This window comes from Elephas maximus, chromosome 11 (assembly GCF_024166365.1).
Source record: "Elephas maximus indicus isolate mEleMax1 chromosome 11, mEleMax1 primary haplotype, whole genome shotgun sequence".
NCBI lineage: Eukaryota > Metazoa > Chordata > Mammalia > Proboscidea > Elephantidae > Elephas > Elephas maximus.
The window spans coordinates 24,686,637-24,707,142 of record NC_064829.1 but is presented as its reverse complement, the minus strand read 5'-3'; the positions used below and the strand labels follow the sequence as shown (position 1 = coordinate 24,707,142).

The 20,506-nt window shown below is 39.7% G+C and overlaps 1 protein-coding gene across 1 annotated transcript in view; it reads left to right on the top strand.

Moving 5' to 3' along the window:
* L3MBTL4 (L3MBTL histone methyl-lysine binding protein 4) overlaps positions 1–20,506 on the top strand; it is a 710,419-nt gene that overhangs the window by 60,459 nt on the left and 629,454 nt on the right. The window contains 2 exon segments of the mRNA XM_049900533.1: positions 6,487–6,566; positions 6,816–6,969. Coding sequence (XP_049756490.1) covers positions 6,963–6,969 — 7 coding nt within the window. The 5' untranslated portion in view covers positions 6,487–6,566; positions 6,816–6,962.

Genomic DNA, 20,506 nt, shown 5'->3' with positions numbered 1-20,506 from the left:
TGGGCCAGGTCTTTTTTTTGTTGGGAGATTTTTTAATTACATTTTCAATCTCTTGTTACGGGTCTTTTCAGATTTGCAGCATCACTTTGTGTTAGTTTGGGTAGATGGTCTCTAGAAATTTGTCTGTTTCCTCTATGTTTTCAAATTTGTTGTAGTATAGTTTTTCATAATTATCTGTTATGATTGTTTTTATTTCAGTTGGATCTGTTGTAATGTCCCCCATTTCATTTCTTATTTGGGTTATTCGCATCCTCTTCTGTTTTTCTTTTGTCAGTTTGGCCAGTGGTTTGTCAATTTTGTTGATGCTTTCAAAGAACCAACTTTTTTTTTTTTTCATTCTTTCTATTATTTTACTTACTTTTTTTCCCCACTTATTCCTGCTCTGATCCTTATTATTTCCTTTCTTCTGGTGGCTGTGGGCTTCGTTTGTTGTTCTCTTTCTAATTATTAGAGTTGTGTAGCTAATGTTTTGATTTTGTCTCTTTCTTCTTTGTTTAACGTGTGCATCTATTGCTATAAATTGACCTTTGAGGACTGCCTTTGCTGTGCTTCAAAGGCTTTGGTATAATGTGTTTTCTTTCTCGTTTGATTCTAGGAATTTTTTGATTCCACTTGTGATTTATTCTATTACCCAGTGGTTTTTTTTTAAAAAAAAAAAAAACTAGTGCCATCGTTGGGACTAGTTTTTTTTTTTTTTTTAAAAGCAGGGTGTTATTCAGTTTCCATGTAATTTATTTATTTATTTTTCCTTGCTGTTTCTGTTGTTAATTTCTACTTTAAAGGCATTGTGGTCAGAGAAGATCCTTTGTATTACCTCAGTGTTTTGGATTTTGTTGAGGGTTGCTCTGTGGCCTAAGATGTGGCCTATTCTGGAGAACATTCTACATGTTTTGGAAAAGAATGTGTACTTTGCATCTGTTGGGTGGAGTGTTCTATATATGTCTGTGAGGTCAAGTTGGTTGATCATGCTCTTTTGCTCTTTTTTATCTTTGTTGAGTTTCTTTCTAGATGTTCTGTTCTTTATGGAGAGTGGTGTGTTGAAGTCTCCTACTATTATTGTGGAATCGTCGATTTCTCTTTTCAGTGCTTAGAGTTTGTTTCATGTGTTTTGGAGCCCTGTCATTGGGTGTGCAGATGTTTATTATTGTTAAGTCTTCATGATGGATCATCCCTTTAACCATTATATAGTGCCCTTCTTTGTCTTTTAGGGTGGATTTTGTTTTAAATTCAGTTTTAATCTGAGATTAATGTTGCCACTCCTGCTCTTTTTTGGCAGTTATTTGCTTGATATATTTTTTCTATCCCTTGCTTTTTAATAAATTTATGTCTTCATTTCTAAGGTGTGTCTCTTGTAGACAGTATTGATGGATCCTTTTTTTTTTTTTCCAGTCCAATCTGTCACTCTGTGTCTCTTTATGGGGGCATTTAGGATATTCACATTCAGTATAATTATTGATAGGTGTGAGTTTATTGCTGTTATTTTGTCATTCTTTTTTTTGTGTGTGTGTGTTGCTGACATTTTCTTTGTCCTCCTTACTCTCCTGTGCTGAGGTCCTTTTGTTTGTGGATTTCTTTTGTTTTTGTACATTTTGTTTTTTTTGAGACTTTATGTCTTTCCTCTTTATTTTGATGAGTAGGTTTGTTAACTTTCTTTGTGATTACCATGAAATTTACCCTCATGTTCCTAGGTTTGAACCAGTCTATTATTACTTGGTATCACTTTGCCTTCCTCTCCATTAGAAATTCTATACCTATACCACTTATTCCCTCTTTTATTGTTCTCACATTGTTGTCATTTACAGATTAACCTTTCTGGTTCCCTGCTGCAATTCTTTTCATTTCGGATAGTCCTTGAGAGTTTATTTCCTAATCTGGGTGGTACAATCTTACATCGTAGATTCAGGCTGTGGTCTGATATTGTTTGTTTTCAGACTGAAGGACTCCTTTTAATAATTCTTTTAAGTTTGGTTCTGTTATTACATATTTCCTTAATTTCTGTTTATCTGAAAATGTCCTGTTTTCACCATAAAATTTGAACTGAAGTTTTGTAGGGTGTATTATATTTGGTTGGCAGTTTTTTTCTTTCACGGTTTTATATGTGTCATCCCATTGCCTTCTTGCCTGCATGGTTTCTGGCAGATAATCAGAGCTTAGTCTTACTGTTTCTCGTCTGTATGTGACTTTTTGTTTTTCTTATGCTGCTCTTGGGATTTTTTGTCTTTGGCTTTAGTGAGCGTGATTATGATCTGCCTTGGGTTTTTCTTTTGAGGTCTATCCTATATGGGGTTCATTGAGCTCCTTGATGGTCAGCTTTTCATTTTACTTGATATTAGGGAAGTTTTCTCTCAGCATATCTTCAGTGATCCTCTCTGGTTTTTCCGTTTTCTCCCCCTGTCCTGGAACTCCGATCACACATCAATGTTTGGTTTTGATTGTATCCCACATAATTCTCAGGGTTTCTTCATTTTTCTTCATTCATTTTTCTGATTTTTCCTCAAACACAGTGGTATCCAAGGGTTTGTTTTCAGTTTCGCTGATCTCGTCTTCCATTATTTCAAACCTGCTCCTTAGCACTTCTATGACACTATCCACTTCTGAAATCTTGTTGTTTATCTTTTGGATTTCTAATTGCTTTTTTTGTTTTTTTTTGGTATGATTTCTAGTTGTGGATTTATTTTGGCATTTTGTTCTTGTATTTTCCTGAATTCCATTTTTTGTCTGTATTTTTCATGAATCTGTCTGTCTTTTCCATAAATCTGTCTATTTTTTTCTGCTTTTTGCTTTATCCCTTGGATTACTCTGAATATTAGGGATTTGAATTTTCTGTCAGGTAGTTTCAGTGCTTTTTTTCCTACTGGAAAGTCATCTAGTATTTTATTTTGGATACCTACTGGAGCCATCCAGTCTTTTTTTTTTTAATATATATTTTGATACTGTCTTTGGGACATTCAGTAGTTATTTTCTTCATTTTTTTTTTCATCCTGCTTTTCTGTTTTATTTGGTTATGTCTTACCAGGTGGGCTTTGGATTCTTTGTTGTTCGTTTGTCTGTAGTCACAATACTTTTCACTTTTTTGTTCAGTGGGCAGGGCCAGTCACTTAACTATGGTGAAGCAGGGCAGGTCCAGCTAAAGGGAAAGGCTGTGATGGATTGTTTGTGGTACATACTAGGGGTGACGGGGTGGGCAAGGCATCAGTGCTGGGCAGGTCCTTGTAGACCGTGCCTGTTCTGATCAGGGATGTGGTGTTCACTGCATGGTTCAGGCAGGCAGGAAAGAGGGAGGAGGTTGTGATGTGTGGAGCTAATATGGGTATGAGAGAGAGGAGAAATAGGAGCCAAAACAAACAAACAGGCAAAGGAAAAATCAAGAGTGCTAAGGGAGCTTGCCATTGGAGTGTAAAGAAGAAAAACTGAGAAATGGAGAAAAGCAAAAAGGAAAAAAAATTAAAAGGGAAGAAGGAAAAAAATAAGTAGATAATAATTTGGAAGCAAAACACCCCCAGAGGTTGCACCAGTGAGGCTGCGAAGACCAGGGAAGTGGCTCTCAGGTTGCACAGTATAGCCTGGCTAGAGGGGGTATAGATGTCACACAGCACCTGGTATTCAGGAGAAAGGAAACAAAGGTAAGTGTAGAGCAACGAGAACTGAGAAATGAAGAAAGATAGAAAGGGAAAAAAAAAAAAGAAAGAAAGAAAGTAAAAAGAAATGCTCTCAGGGGTCTCTACACGGCTGTACAGATTGGGCGAGTGGTTCCTAAGCCATGCAGTAGAGCCCAGCTAGAAGGGGCTCCCCAAATGTGAAAAGAAAAAACAGACAAAACAAAACAGAGGAAAGCGAAAAAAAAAAAAAAAAGCCCCTGGGATCCCACCAGCTGGTGTCCTGGGCCTAATGAATCAAGCAGGGCTTCATAGCCTTTTAAGAAGAAGCAAAGATGGCACACAGAGCCAGGTGTCCGGGAGAATGGAGGGAGAGCTGGTGGGAAGCACAGAAGAAACCAAAAGAAATGGAGAGAAGCAACACCAGCTCAGCCTGTGTGGTTGGGCCGAATCTAAGCAACCTAGGTCCAAAGCAGTTGCCTCCCGACGAAGAGACTGCACCTAGTGGGAAGCAGAGGAGGCTAAAGGGGGGGGGAGGGAAGAAGGGTGGGAGTTAGGAAAGAATATATCACTCCCCTTGTTACCGAGTGTCTGTCTCCAGCTGGGAACTTCATGAAGCTGCTTTCTCGTATTCCCTTTCAGCTGATATCTTATGTGGGTGGGGTGAATCCAAGCAGCATGAACGCTGTACTCCCTGGCTGACTGAGCCATTGCAGGCAGCCAGGAAGCTCGGAGGTAGGGCAATGGGGGAGGATGGGGGTGCGAAAACATGTATTGCTGATTACCAGGTGCTCTGTCTCCTGCTGGGAACTCCATGAAGCTGCTTTCCTGTGCTCCCTGTCCACCGATCCCCAACAGGAGTCTAAAATGGCAAATCCATGCTGGATTAGGTGATATTGGACCTCTGCATGTATTTTTCCTGCTCTCTGTCCTCTGTCAGTTTCTTATTCCGTTCCGTATCGGCTGAATTCTTTATCTCTTCATTTGACACTTTGGGTTCCCGGAATGATGTTTGTCTCTGTTTTATTAGTTTTTCAGGTCTTTGCTGTAGAGGGAAGGTGTGGTGCTTCTGTCTATGGCGGGTCGTTGGCTGGAAGTGTGTTCGAGCCTATTGTTGTGGCTACTGTGTCAATCCATCTCTTTGAGGGTATTCCTCTTTTTTGCTGACCCTCTCATTTACCAAGCATGATGCCCTTCTCTAGGGAATGATCCCTTCTGATAACATGTCCAAAGTATAGAATGGAAAGTCTCACCATCCTTGCTTCTAAGAAGCATTCTGGATGTACAGCCAGAAGAAATATATAGACAGTGGAAAATAAGGATCAATAATTCACAGTCCTTGTCATTGGGATGCTTATTGTCTCATGGGGGAGATGTGTTTGTAAGTAAAAAACGTACAGTTTTAGTGTTAAGTACTGTGGTAAGGTATGCACAGGCACTAGGAGCCGGAAGTAGGCAAGGATGGCTTTTCTAATGGAAATTAAGTCAAATCATGAAGGGTGAATAAGAGTTAGATTGGCTGAAAAATGGAGAGGTAGGTAGCAGGGAGGGATTTCGAGGTTGAGGGATGAGCAGAGTATCAGCTAAAAAGCAGTAGGCATATCATGTTCCAAGGAACCCTAAAATGTTTTATTGACTGTAGCACAACATTGGAGATGGTTAGAGTTAGTAGTAGTAGAGGACTTAGATGAATTCAAGAAATCTTTAGTAGATGAAAAACCAGCAAAACCTGGAGCAGCGTGTGGGGTGTGATGGGAAGGATGCATGCATTAACTCCTAGGTCTTTGGGTCAGGCAGAGTCAGGGGCACCATTAGCCCAAATGATGCCTTTGTTTGAATTAGAAAAACAGGTATTTTCTTCTGAGCAGATGCAACCCCATGGCAGGGGGAATGGTGTGTGAGAAGAGGGGTCACCTCTACCTGCCCCTTTGCTGGGTAAGATTGTGCAGTGCACAGTTTGAGCAACTGTGAAGGCCAACTCTGGGCAAATGGGTGGGTGGTCTTTTCATCAGTCAAACAGGAAGAGAGAGTAGAACCAGGAAACAATGAGGGGGGAATGATGAATATGTGAAGTTTATAGAATTTGGGGGTCATTGTTCAGGTAAAAATATCAAGGAAGAAGTTAGATACATGAAGCAGTTGGATATATGGTTCCAAAGCACTGGGGACAATAGATGATTTAGATCTATTAATTTTTTTCTAAAAACATGTCAGTTAAAATTATTCAAAGTGAATGACCTTTTGAATTATAGCTCCAGTGGTATCCATGTGGTAGTGGTGGTTGCTTCTTCAAAACAGTTGACCTACTTTATCAAAAAACATTCAACCAACTTTTCAAATAACATCCGCTACTGTTTATTAAACCATTAAAAGAATGCTCCTTAGAAGTGAGGATGGTGAGACTTCGTCTCACTTACCTTAGACATGTTACAGGAGAGACTAGTCCCTGGAGAAGGACATAATGCTTGGTAAAGTAGAGGGTCAGAGAAAAAGAAGTCCCTCAACAAGATGGATTGACACAGTGACTGCAACAATGAGCTCAAACATAACGACTGTGAGGATGGTGCATGACGGGGCAGTGTTTTATCCTATTATACAGTAAAACTTGGGAAAGCCAGAACCCATGTAAGGTAGAAACCTGTCAGAGAAGGATAGCTCAAATATTTTCCACTAAAACGACCCATTGAAAAGTGGTAGGACTGCACCCTGTCAAAGGCAGAAAACTTGCAAGACCTGGAAAAGCAAGGCAGTCCTGTCGAGTTCCAGCTCTCACAGGTCACTATGAGTTGGAACGAGCTCAACAGTACCTAACAACAACAATATTAATATTTTGAAGAGGAGTCGTGATAAATTGGATTGGTAAGCATTTTCCTTATTTTCTTTGTTCCAGATTGCTGTGATATGCCTTGCATGACTAAGACGTTTTAGAAAGAACACCTTTGTTCTGACACCTGGGGACGGTCAGACCACGTGAGTACAGAGGCAGGTTTTGAGGAGTTCTTGTTGGTCATGACAGCTAAGCTCCAAACTAATACCTGTTTTCCTTGAGATACAACTTCTAAATGAAGTAGAAAACCCAGTCTTTTCCCCATTATTTTATCATTATATTGGGACTTCGAAAATCAACTGTGGGATTTTTATGTCAGCTTGTTTATGAGATTACTTGTAACAACCATTTGTTAAGAAGTATAACTGAAAGATGTTTTCTTGTTTTTGTAGCTCTGAAGGGGCAAATAACCCCCCAAATTTTGATATGGCACTATATTACAGGAAAACGCCACTGAGGAGCGCTGAAATGGCAATGAAACAGCCCAGCAGAAAGAGGAAACTTAGTATGACTTCCAAAGAGCATTTGAATCAGGATGGATGCTTGGTAAGATGTCAGCACCTAGACTCTTCCTCATAGCTTATGCTCATTGTTGAAATGCATAGTGTAATTGTACAGTTTGTATAACCATAATTGTGTTTTTCAGTCACTTGAAACTGGCAGCTTCTGGTTAAGCTTTCTGAATAATGGAGGAGAATATACATGTCATCAAAATCTGGTAATATTACCTTGGTTTATCACCTGTATGTCTAGCTGTTGTATTGTGGTGGCTTGCGTGTTGCTATGATGCTGGAAGCTATGCCACTGGTATTTCAAATAGCAGCAGGGTGACCCATGGTGGACAGGTTTCAGTGGAACTTCCAGATTAAGACAGACAAGAAAGAAAGGCCTGGTGATCTACTTCTGAAAATTAACCAATGAAAGCCTTATGAATTGCAAGAGAATATTGTCTGACTCACTTGATTTGGACATGTCTTGAGGAGGGATCAATTCCTGGAGGAGGACGTCATGTTTGGTGAAATAGAGGCCCAGCAAGGGCAAGGAAGACCCTCGGTGAGATGGATTGGCACAGTAGCCACAGTGGTATACGGGAATGTGCTGGCAATTGTGAGGATGACACGGAACCTGGAAAGGTTTTGTTCCATTGTACATGAGGTCGCCGTGAGTCAGAGTTGACTTGATGGCAGCTATCTATCTGTGTGAAGTCTAGTACATTTTAAAAGGTAATTTTGATTTTAAAGGTGAAACAAGGTCTTTTTTCTAGTAAAAGACCGAGATGTTAACTGTAAGGGTTATGAATCTTTCTTGATTCCTGCTTTTGCAGCATACTGTGCCCCAGTGTCCATGGCCTATGCTAGTGGTTGGCACCTTGGATGAAGAAGATGAATGTGGGCTTTAGCCATATTGAGCTCTAGTGCCCTTTTACAAGAGTAGGAGTTAATGGAAGCCACAGTCCTGATGCCCGGGTACATGGGGTTTGATGAGTTCTAGGCGTTGAAGGAGACATTTCAGGTGGTAGTCAGACCTGAGGTTGGTTTCAAGATATTAAATACAGGCTTGTGTAAAGCTAATAGTGCTCTTTTCTCTGTATAAGCCTCACTGGGAGGTGGGGTGGTTAACATGGGGCCAACTTTATCACCACTCTTATTCAACATTGTGCTGGAGGTCCTAGCCAAAGCTATTAGGCTAGATAAAGAAAGAAGGGGTATCCAAACTGGCAAAGAAGAAGTTATCTCTATTTGCAGATGACATGATCTTATACACAGAAAAACCTAAAGAATCCTGAAGAAAATTACTGAAACTAATAGAAGAGTTTAGCAGAGTATCAGAATAAAAGATAAACATACATAAATCAGTTGGATTCCTCTACACCAACAAAGAGAACATCGAAGTGGAAGTCACCAAATCAATACCACTTACGATAGCCCCTAAGAAGGTAAAATATTTAGAAATAAATCTAACTAGAGACGTAAAAGACCTATACAAAGAAAACTATAAGTCACTATTGCAAGAAACCAAAAGAGACCTACATAAGTGGAAAAACAAACCTTGCTCATGGATAGAAAAACTCAACATTTTAAAAATGTCTATTCTACCCAAAGTGATAACAGATACAATGCAATCCCAATCAAAATACCAGTGATATTTTTTAATGAGATGGAGAAATAAATCACTAACTTCATATGGAAGGGAAAGAGGCCTCAAATAAGTAAAGAATTATTGAAAAAGGAGAACAAAGTGGGAGGCCTCACACTACCTGCCTTTAGAACCTATTATATTGCCACAGTAGCAAAACAGCCTGGTACTGGTACAACAACAGATACACAGACCAATGAAACAGAATTGAGAATCCAGACATAAATCCATCCACCTGTGAGCAGCTGGTATTTGACAAAGGCCCAAAGTCTGTTAAATGGGGAAAAGACAGTCTGTTTAACAAATGGTGCTGGCATAACTGGATATCCATCTGCAAAAAAATGAAACAAGAGCCATACCTCACACCATGCACAAAAACTAACTCAAAATGGATCAAAGACCTAAATATAAAATCTAAAACGATAAAGATCATGGAAGAAAAAATAGGGACAATGCTAGGAGCCCTAATACATGGCATAAACAGTATATAAAACATTAGTAATAATGTACAAACACCAGAAGAGAAATTAGATAACTGGGAGCTCCTAAAAGTCAAACACCTATGCTCATCCAGAAACTTCACCAAAAGAGTAAAAAGATTACCTACGGACTGGGAAAAAGTTTTTAGCTGTGACATTTCTGATCAGCATCTGATAGCTAAAATCTACACGATACTGTAAAAACTCAACAAAAAGACAAATAACCCAATTAAAAAAGGGACAAAGGATATGAACAGGTACTTTACCAAACAAGACATTCAGGCTGCTAACAGATACATGAGGAAGTGCTCACGGTCATTAACCATTGGAGAAATGCAAATCAAAACTACAATGACATTCCATCTCACTCCAACAGGGCTGGCATTAATCCAAAAAACACAAAATAATAAATGTTGGAGAGGTTGTGGAGAGACTGGAACGCTTATACACTGCTTGTGGGAATGTGAAATGGTACAACCACTTTGGAAATCTATTTGGCACTTCCTTAAAAAGCTAGAAACGAAACTACCATAAGATCCAGCAATCCCACTCCTTAGAATATGTTCTAGAGAAATAAGAGCGCTTACAGGAACAGATAATATGCACACCCATGTTCACTGCAACACTTTACAATTGCAAAAAGATGGAAGCAACCAACGTGCCCACAAATGGATGAATGGATAAATAAATTATGGTATATTCACACAATGGAATACTGTGCATCGGTAAAGAACAGTGATGAATCTGTGAAACATTTCGTAACATGGAGGAATCTGGGAGGCATTATGCTGAATGAAATTAGTTGCGAAAGGACAAATACTGTATAAGACCACTATCATAAGAACTCAAGAAATAGTTGAAACAGTGAAGAAAATATTCTTTGGTGGTTACGAGGGTAGGGAGGGAGGAAGAGGGATATTTACTAACTAGACAGTAGACAAAATTTTTTTTAGGTGTGAAGGGAAGGGCAATATACAACACAGGGATAGTCTGTACAACTGGACTAAACCAAAAGCAAAGAAGTTTCCTGAATACAACCAAATGCTTTGAAGGCCAGAGTAGCAGGGACAGGGGTCTGGGGACCATGGTGTCAGGAGACATCTAGGTCAATTGGAATAGCAAAATGTATTAAGAAAACGTTCTGCATTCCACTTTGGTGGGAGATGCCTGGGGTCTTAAATGCTAGCAAGTGGGCATGTAAGATGCATCAATTGGTCTCAACCTACCTGGAGCAAAGAAGAATGAACATCAAAGACATATGGTAAAGATGAGCCCAAGAGACAGAAGAGACCACATAAACAAGAGACTCCATCAGCCCAAGACCAGAGGAACTAGATGGTGCCTGGCTACCACCGATCACTGCCCCAGGAAACACAACAAAGAATTCCTGATGGAGCAGGAGAACAGTGGGATGCAGATCTCAAATTCTAGTAAAAAGTCCAGGCTTAATGGTCTGACTGAGACTGGAGGGGTCATAGTACCCTGACCCTTTGTTAGCCCAGGATTAGAACCATTCCCGAAGCCAACTCTGCAGACAGGAATTGGAGTAGAGTATAAGATAGACAATGATACTGGTGAGGAGTGAGCTTCTTGGCTCAAGTAGACACTTGAGAGTATGTGGGCAACTCCTGTGCAGTGGCGAGATGAGAAGGAATAGTCTACAAGAGCTGGCTGAATGGACATAGGGAATACAGGGTGGAGAGGAGGGATGTGCTGTCTCATTAAGAGGAGGGCAGCTAGGACTACACAGCAAGGTGTGTATTACTTTTTGTGTGAGAGACTGACTTGATTTGTAAACTTTCAAGTAAAGCACAATTAAAAAAAAAAATAAATAAAAACACATGTCTGTTGTACCCACAGGAGTTTCTTTCTGCTTGAAGGACAGAGTGGTAAGGAGAGGTCTGGCTGACAGAACACTGTGACTGGGCTGGTCCTGTGTGTGTGAGAGTGAAGCGTGATGGGGAGCTTCGCCTGGACTTGACTGGCTTCCCTAGGCAGTGGGGCCCCTGTGCACCCTAAAGAGAAAAATCCTTGCCTTGGACGAAGTGGGTGGAGTGGCCCCTTTTTTGCAGGCTGGTCCTTTTTGCATCTGAGTTTGATACTTTGATTCTACTGCCTGAACATGTGTGCTTGCTCTTTTTTCAATGATTAAAAATACTTTTAATTCTGTAAAAAAAAAAAAAAAAAAATGGGGCTGAGGTCCAGTTCCCAGATAAGTTTTATCTCTTAGATTACTTCCAGGAGAGGTGAGAGCTCTAAATGTATCCCAGAAGAGAACTTGCTCCCTAAGTGGTTTGTTGAACCAGATTTGGACGGTCCTGAGCCTGTTTTAGCTATGTGAGGATACCTTTCCTCTTCCTTTGGTTTGCTGTGCCGCTCCCTCTGAGACAGATACGAGCTTTTGATGCGTTCGAGAGTTATTTTGGGATAGCGGTTCTTCAGGTGTGGTCCCTAGACCAGCAGCATCAGCATCACCCGGGAGTTAGTTAGAAATACAAATTTTGGGCTCTATTCCAGGCCTACTGAATCAGAGGTGGAGGCCAACAGTCTGTATTTTAATGAGCCCTCCAGGAGATTCTGACCGTTCTGGAGGTTGAGAACCATTGTTCTAAGGAAATAGCTAGAAACTTCTCACCTTCTAAAGGAGCTGTTGTTAATCAACATTGGCTGCTGCGTTTTTCCTAAAATTTTTTAATTTAACATTTGAGACCCCTTCCCCACCATCCAAACATATTTTTTACCTTTTAGCAGCATTATTTTCCTTTTAGCTGCTAATATTGTCACTGTCCCCTGTCTGTACTTCAGTTACGTTGCTCTAAAACCTGGTCATTTAACCTTCACGTCTCCTCTGCATTAGCAAATATCTCCATTTTCTCTTAAAGCACACCTCAGTTTCTAACTTAATCCTGATTGTTTTACCATTATTTCTAACCCACAGTTTCCTTTTGGAACTCCATAGTGCTCAGCACTTTATAGGTGATACGTCGGCGTGCAGCCTTGGTTGGCTGGGTTTCTGAAATACATGTCAAAGATATATGTTGATGATGTTTTTGGTTTAATGGCATCTGCTTGCAAATGGATTTCTTTGATCAGTAAAAAGAAAATGATATCTGCAAGGTCCATATTACTAATTTAAGTTTTGAGACTTTTGGAAAGTATAATTATTTAAAGGATATTCATGTAGGATGATTGAAAAGACATGAAACTAAGACCTAACCTGTGACGTGCATTTAGGATGAATTCCAAATTGCACTGTCAGTTTGGGGCTCATTGCCAGTTGCAACCCCCATTTCCATTAGTTGAATTTAACTGTCTAATACAGTAAACAGGTTCACGTCTGTGGGTACATTTATTGTGGAGAAAAGAAGTTTACTCCTGTCTAAATTTTGCTAGGTTACTTGAAATATCGATAATTTTTTTTTTTTTAATTTTCTGTGTTACCATTCAAATTTTACAAGTGACATTTCCAGTGACCAAATAAAATAGCCTTGGAAGATTAAGCACCTAACACAGCAAACAGATAAACTAGTTGGGTGCTTCTGAGACAAGTGAAAAAATGCAGGTAATTTCATATCTTGGATATCTAATAATTTTTCACTGCTAGTATTAATATCGGTCAGTGACTGTCTTCCTAGACTAATACTTTATGTGTAATAGGTGCTGTAGGATTTTGTAAATATTTATTTATGTTTATCATAATACAGGCATATGGTTATAAAGATCAAATAGTACAGACACATATTAAAATAAGAAGTAAATTCTCCGCCATGTCCCCTCACATGCACATTATACTTCCCCAGTTTTTTCCTAAAGGTGTCATTTAAATTTCTTCTGCAGTTCTGCTTACAGTTTCTTGTGTGTCTATGTAGGAAAAAAACAAACAAAAGCAAAAAATTGGAAATCCTTTCTACATGCATGCATACAGTAAACACATGTATTCCAGGTGGGCTCTCACTCTGCTTATTCTTGCCCCGTCTTTTCTTGCATTTAATGCTGTATACTTGGAGGTGCAGATCTTCTCATTCTTTTTAATGGCATCTATTATTCCATAGTACTATAATTTATTTGCTGGTATAATTGCTCTACGTAGTGAGCAGTGAAGCATAATTTATTTAAACAGTGGCTTACTGTAAACATTTAGGTTGTTTTTATCTTTTGTGGTTACATGTCATGTTGTCACCAATGTTCTTATTCATGTATCTTGGTGTATTTTGCAGTTTATTCATAGGGCAAAATCTTATCAGTAAAATTGTTATACTAAAGGATATGTACATTGACTTTTTTATTTTTATTGTGCTTTAAGTGAAAGTTTACAAATCAAATCAGTCTCTCATACAAAATGTATATACACCTTGCTATATACTCCTAATTGTTCTCCCTCTAATGAGACAGCACACTCCTTCCTTCCACTCTCTATGTGTCCATTCGGCCAGCTTATGATCCCCTCTGCTCTCTCATCTCCCCTCCAGACAGGAGATGCCAACATGGTCTCATGTGTCCCCTTGATCCAAGAAGGTCACTCTTCACCAGTATCATTTTCTATCCCATACTCTAGTCCAATCCCTGTCTGAAGAACAGGTTTTGGGAATGGCTCCTGTCTTGAGCTAACAGAAGGTCTGGGAACCATGACCTCTGGGGTGCTTCTAGTCTCAGACCGTTAAGTCTGGTCTCTTTACAAGAATTTGGGGTCTGCAGCCCATTGCTCTCCTGGTCCCTCAGGGGGTCTCCGTTGTGCTCCCTTTCAGGGCAGTCATCAGTTGTAGCTGGGCACCATCTAGCTCTTCTGGTCTCAGGCCGATGCAGTCTCTGGTTTTTGTGGTCCTTTCTGTCTCTTGGGCTCATAATTTCCTTGCGTCTTTAGTGTTCTTCATTCTCCTTTGCTCCAGGTGGGTTGAGACCAGTTGCATCTTAGATGGCCACTTGCTAGTGTTTTGGACCCCAGAAGCCACTCTCCAATAAAATATGTGGTCTCTAATTGGTATATAAAATATCTGATATTGAATAACCATTAGTTCCCATTCTGCCTCTCCCTCTGTACTTCTTAAAATCAAGGAATCTAGATATAATTAGTCATTTAGGTGCCTTGGGAGGTATAAATATGAGGCAGTATTTTTTAATAAGTCTTAGCAAATACTGTGGAGAAATTTCATTCAGTGACTGAGATTAGAAGCACCCCAGTGGTCGTGGTCCCCAGCCAGTGACTGTAGCTATACTATCAACTATTTGAACAAAACGAGAGCATTTCCTTCTCCCTGGCTGTGTCTGAATTTCAGTAGACCAACGGGAAAAAAAATTTCACAAGTTCGGGTATTTTTATCTGAAAAGTTAATTTTATTTATCCTCAGTTTATATCTTACATTGGATCAGAGCAAAAAGGAATTTGGAAAGTGGATTTGAAACTGCCGGTAGAATTCAAATAGTAGTTCGTTACTATAGTTATTAAATAGAATTCCAGTGTTTTCCACAGTTCATGAAACTAATACATATCACCCCTGGGGCACAGGTACCGTGTTCTTAGGGAAGAGGAGCAGCATGAGATCTGACATTAGTGCTCAAGGGACTCCTGTCTGTCAGTGAGGGGAAGGAAGGGGCACAGTCTGATAGTTCTGAGGTACTGATTTGAAATTGCCAACCACAAATCAGTCGTTGAAAATCCTTTGCTTTGTTCCATTGATTAGAATTTGTAGAGAGGGAATTCTAAACACTGATTAATTAGAAACATTACTGCTGTCTCTAGTCAAAGTATATGATCTGTCTGGTGCCATGAGAGGGAAGGAACATCAGGCCTTTTTGCTTATTTTCCCACATCCTGATCCTCTCTTCCAGAATGATGGATTTTAAATTGGTGAATAGAAATGTACCATAGCAAAGACTTAGTTTATGTTCCATAAATCATTATCTCTTCTTTTTCAGAGGCCGTTTTGTTTTCTTTTTTCCCCTTAAAGCTTTATTTTCAGTTTTCAGAACTAAAATTTGAAACCAGAGAAATCACAGTAATGGTTTTATTTTTCTCAATTCATATTGATTTCCTTAAGTGCTCTGTCTGGGAGGATAAGGTGAAGTGTTCATTTTTCCTTTTATTTTTTAAGTCATTCTATTTTATTAATAGTGGTCTGGACTTATTACCTTTGTGAAATAATTAATTATCCCAGACGTAAACAAAGAATGGTAAAGTTAGCAAGAGCATTGAAGAACAGTTAATCCAGTCCGTTTATTTCACAGATGAGAAAGATCAGGTCCAGAGAACATAAGTCAGTTGTTCAAAGTTAGTTTTTTATGTGTGAGATTGGGATTTTCTGACTCCAAATTCAGCAATTTCCCTGCTGTATCGTATGATATTAATTCTTTTGTATATCCGTAAAGTGTTAAAAATGAGGTCATTAGATCCCAAGAGAAATGCAAATTTGTTTTGAAATACAAAACTATGATTTTTGGGGTTTTTTTTTTTTTTATATATGTATAGCTACATATATATAACCTTGACTTATTTAGAGAACCTATTTTTTTATGGATAAAAAATTTTTTTTTTTTTTATGGACATAGGAAGCATGGAAAATTTAGCTCTGAAGTGGGAGGTAATGTTATTTTTGTAAAGTTAATTTTTTCTATCTGGGCAAAATTTCAATAGCAAATAAAGTGTGAACCAAACACCCTAATTTACTGACAGACAGCATATTATATATTTTTATTTTTAATGATACAGTGATTATAAAAATGCTTCAGTAGCTGTCATGTTTACATAATCAGCTCTTAAATACTGTTTTTTGTTACCGTTTCAGTTTTTGCAGTAGAACCTTTCTGAGAAGAGAATTGTGTTGTTTTGAATTATGCAAATCTCTTTTGTGTTAAGTGGGTAAAGAGGGATGAAATTGGGGTAGAGAGCTACCATTGAAAATAAGATCTGATTCAGGAGTATTTCATTTCACGTGCAGTGGAGTTGGGGTAAATGTGATTGATTACTGCTGCCCCTACTGACACCTCTACCCTGTAGAAGACTGAGGACTCCCACTCAGGATGTGTCCACGCGTCAAAATAGGCATCTTAACAAGATCCCAGCTGATTCATATTCATGCCGAAGTATGAGAAGCACTGGGTACATTTTATCAGTATGCTACTTATCAGTTGCACAAAGATAGCTGTAATTAGCTTGGAGGTGAAATCTGTCAGGCAGAAAAGTACTTTCTTGAGCCTTATGGTCATGCCCTCATAAAGCAAATATTTGTTGAGTTAGGCTAGATGCCAGGCTTTGGTTTGGGGATGAGACATGATGGTCAAAGTTGTGTGTCACCTTGGCTGGGCCATGATTCTCAGTGGTTTGGCAGTTATGTAATGATGTAGTCATCTTCCATGATGTGATTTGATATGATCAGCTAATCAGTTGTAAGGGGAATTTCCTCTGGGGTGTGACCTGCATCCAACATACGTATGGATGTTCTGGCAGAGCTTGCTTGCTTGCTGTTGATCCTGCATCCAGCTTGTCATCATCTGACCTCCGGTTCTTTGGACTTGAACCAGCTGCCTGCCGATCTTGGAATTTTTCAAATTCTGCAGCCTGTGAGACAGTGGCCTGCCATCTTACCTGCTGATCTTGGATTCGTCAGTCTCCACAGCCCATGAGCTAGTGGCCTGCCATCTGACCTGCCAGTCTTGGGTTCATCAGTCCCTGCAGCTGACACCTAACACACAGACTTGGGACTTGGTAGCCTCTACAACTGTGTGAGCTGTTTCCTTAAGATAAATCTCTCTCTCTCTCTCCATATATATGTACATATGCGCATCACTTGTTTTGCTTCCCTAGAGAACCCAGCTTCAGACATTTGGTACCAAGAGTGGGGTCTGAAGGAATGAAATGGTAAGAATGAGTTTTCTAAATTGGTCCTCAAGTCTGACTAGTCGTAAAGGTGCGGATGAGTCTGCCTCCAGTAGTAAAGAGAGTGCTGATAACCTATGGCATGAGGTGGCAACGTTAATACTCAAAATATCACCACCAATAGATCAAGTATTGGTGAGAAGTGCGGCTCTGGGTGATCACAAGTTTGATACTTTTCTACAAGTTTGTCAGAATGAAAAGTATAAGGAAGCTGATTGATTGGTCTTATTATTACTAGACAAAGTAGTGAAAGAAAAAGATGAGCTCAGGGCTTCAGAGTCACAGCTCAAGTGCCGTGTAAAAGACCTCAAAGTTGCCACTTGTGCCTCGAAAGAAAGCCTTATTTCCTGTAATAACAGAGCTGATATTGCCAAAAAAACAAACCCAGAGCCTTATCATAAGAGTGACTGAATTACAATGCTGATTGAATTCTCAAACTCAAATGATGTCTGAAGTTAAAGTGGGAGCATTGACTGGGAAGTTATGGGATCCTAAAAATTGGGATGGGGACACATGGGCAGATAATTAGGAAGCTGGGGACACTGAGCCCCTGTATTCCATTGAATCATTCCTGCCAACAGAACCAGCCTCCTCACTCCCATCTGAAGAAATAATTCTTTTTTTTTTTTAATTTTTATTGAGCTTCAAGTGAACGTTTACAAATCAAGTCAGTCTGTCACATATAAGTTTATATACACCTTACTCCATACTCCCACTTTCTCTCCCCCAATGAGTCAGCCCTTCCAGTCTCTCCTTTTGTGACAATTTTGCCAGCTTCCAACCCTCTCTACCCTCCCATCCCCCCTCCAGACAGGAGATATCAACACAGTCTCAAGTGTCCACCTGATACAAATAGCTCACTCTTCATCAGCATCTCTCTCCTACCCACTGTCCAGTCCCTTCCATGTCTGATGAGTTGTCTTCGGGAATGGTTCCTGTCCTGGGCCAACAGACGGTTTGGGGACCGTGACCGCCGGGATTCCTCTAGTCTCAGTCAGACCATTAAGTATGGTCTTTTTATGAGAATTGGGGTCTGCATCCCACTGATCTCCTGCTCCCTCAGGGGTTCTCTGTTGTGCTCCCTGTCGGGACAGTCATCGGTTGTGGCCAAGCACCAACTAGTTCTTCTGGTCTCAGGATGATATAAGTCTCTGGTTCATGTGGCTCTTTCTGTCTCTTGGGCTCATAGTTATCGTGTGACCTTGGTGTTCTTCATTCTCCTTTGCTCCAGGTGGGTAGAGACCAATTGATGCATCTTAGATGGCCGCTTGTTAGCATTTAAGACCCCAGACGCCACATTTCAAAGTGGGTTGCAGGATGTTTTCCTAATAGAATTATTTTGCCAATTGACATAGAAGTCCCCTTAAACCATGGTCCCCAAACCCCCGCCATTGCTCCGCTGACCTTTGAAGCATTCATTTTATCCCGGAAACTTCTTTGCTTTTGATCCAGTCCAGTTGAGCTGACCTTCCAGGTATTGAGTATTGTCCTCCCCTTCACCTAAAGTAGTTCTTATCTACTAACTAATCAGTAAAAAACCATCTCCCACCCTCCCTCCCTTCTCCCCTTGTAACCACAAAAGTATGTGTTCTTCTCAGTTTATACTTTTTCTCTAGATCTTATAGTAGTGGTCTTATACAATATTTGTCCTTTTGCCTCTGACTAATTTCACTCAGCATAATGCCTTCTAGGTTCCTCCATGTTATGAAATGTTTCACAGATTTGGCACTGTTCTTTATCAATGTGTAGTATTCCATTGTGTGAATATACCACAATTTATTTACCCATTCATCCGTTGATGGACACCTTGGTTGCTTCCAGCTTTTTGTTATTGTAAACAGAGCTGCAATAAACATGGGTGTGCATATATCTGTTCGTGTAAAGGCTCTTATTTCTCTAGAGTATATTCCGAGGAGTGGGATTTCTGGGTTGTGTGGTAGTTCTATTTCTAACTATTTAAGATAATGCCAGATAGACTTCCAAAGATGTTGTACCGTTTTACATTCCCACCAGCAGTGTATAAGAGTTCCAATCTCTCCGCAGCCTCTCCAACATTTGCTATTTTGTGTTTTTTGGATTCATGGCAGCCTTGTTGGAGTGAGATGGAATCTCATTGTAGTTTTAATTTGCATTTCTCTAATGGCTAATGATCGAGAGCATTTTCTCATGTTATTTGTTAGCTGCCTGAATATCTTCTTTAGTGAAGTGTGTGTTCATATCCTTTGCCCACTTCTTGATTGGGTTGTTTGTCTTTTGTGGTTGAGTTTTGACAGAGTCATATAGATTTTAGAGATCAGGCCCTGGTCGGAGATGTCATAGCTGAAAATTCTTTCCCAGTCCGTAGGTGGTCTTTTTACTCTTTTGGTGAAGTCTTTAGGTGAGCATAGGTGTTTGATTTTTAGGAGCTCCCAGTTATCTGGTTTCTCTTCGTCATTTTTGGTAATGTTTTGTATTCTGTTTATGCCTTGTATTAAGGCTCCTAACGTCCCTATTTTTTCTTCCATGATCTTTATCGTTTTAGTCTTTATGTTTAGGTCTTTGATCCACTTGGGAGTTAGTTTTTGTGCATGGTGTGAGGTATGGGTCCTGTTTCATTTTTTTGCAAATGGATATCCAGTTATGCCAGCACCATTTGTTAAAAAGACTATCTTTTCCCCAATTGACTGACACTGGTCCTTTGTCAAATATCAGCTGCTCATACGTGGATGGATTTATATCTGGGTTCTCAATTCTGTTCCATTGGTCTATGTGCCTGTTGTTGTACCAGTACCAGGCTGTTTTGACTACTGTGGCTGTATAATAGGCTCTGAAATCAGGTAGAGTGAGGCCTCCCACTTTCTTCTTCTTTTGTAGTAATGCTTTGCTTATCCGAGGCTTCTTTCCCTTCCATATGAAGTTGGTGATTTGTTTCTCCATCACATTAAAAAATGTCATTGGAATTTGGATCGGAAGTGCATTGTATGTATAGATGGCTTTTGGTAGAATAGACATTTTTACTATGTTAAGTCTTCCTATCCATGAGCAAGGTATGTTTTTCCACTTAAGTAGGTCCTTTTTAGTTTCTTGTAGTAGTACTTTGTAGTTTTCTTTGTATAGGTCTTTTACATCCTTGGTAACATTTATTCCTAAGTATTTTATCTTCTTGGGGGCTACTGTGAATGGTATTGATTTGGCGATTTCCTCTTCGATGTTCTTTTTGTTGATGTAGAGGAATCCAAGTGATTTTTGTATGTTTATCTTATAAGCTGAGACTCTGCCAAACTCTTCTATTAGTTTCAGTAGTTTTCTGGAGGATTCCTTAGGGTTTTCTGTGTATAAGATCATGTCATCTGCAAATAGAGATAATTTTACTTCCTCCTTGCCAATCCGGATACCCTTTATTTCTTTGTCTAGCCTAATTGCTCTGGCTAGGACCTCTAGCACAATGTTGAATAAGAGTGGTGATAAAGGGCATCCTTGTCTGGTTCCCGTTCTCAAGGGAAATGCTTTCAGGCTCTCTCCATTTAGAGTGATGTTGGCTGTTGGCTTTGTATAGATGCCCTTTATTATGTTGAGGAATTTTCCTTCAATTCCTATTTTGCTGAGAGTTTTTATCATA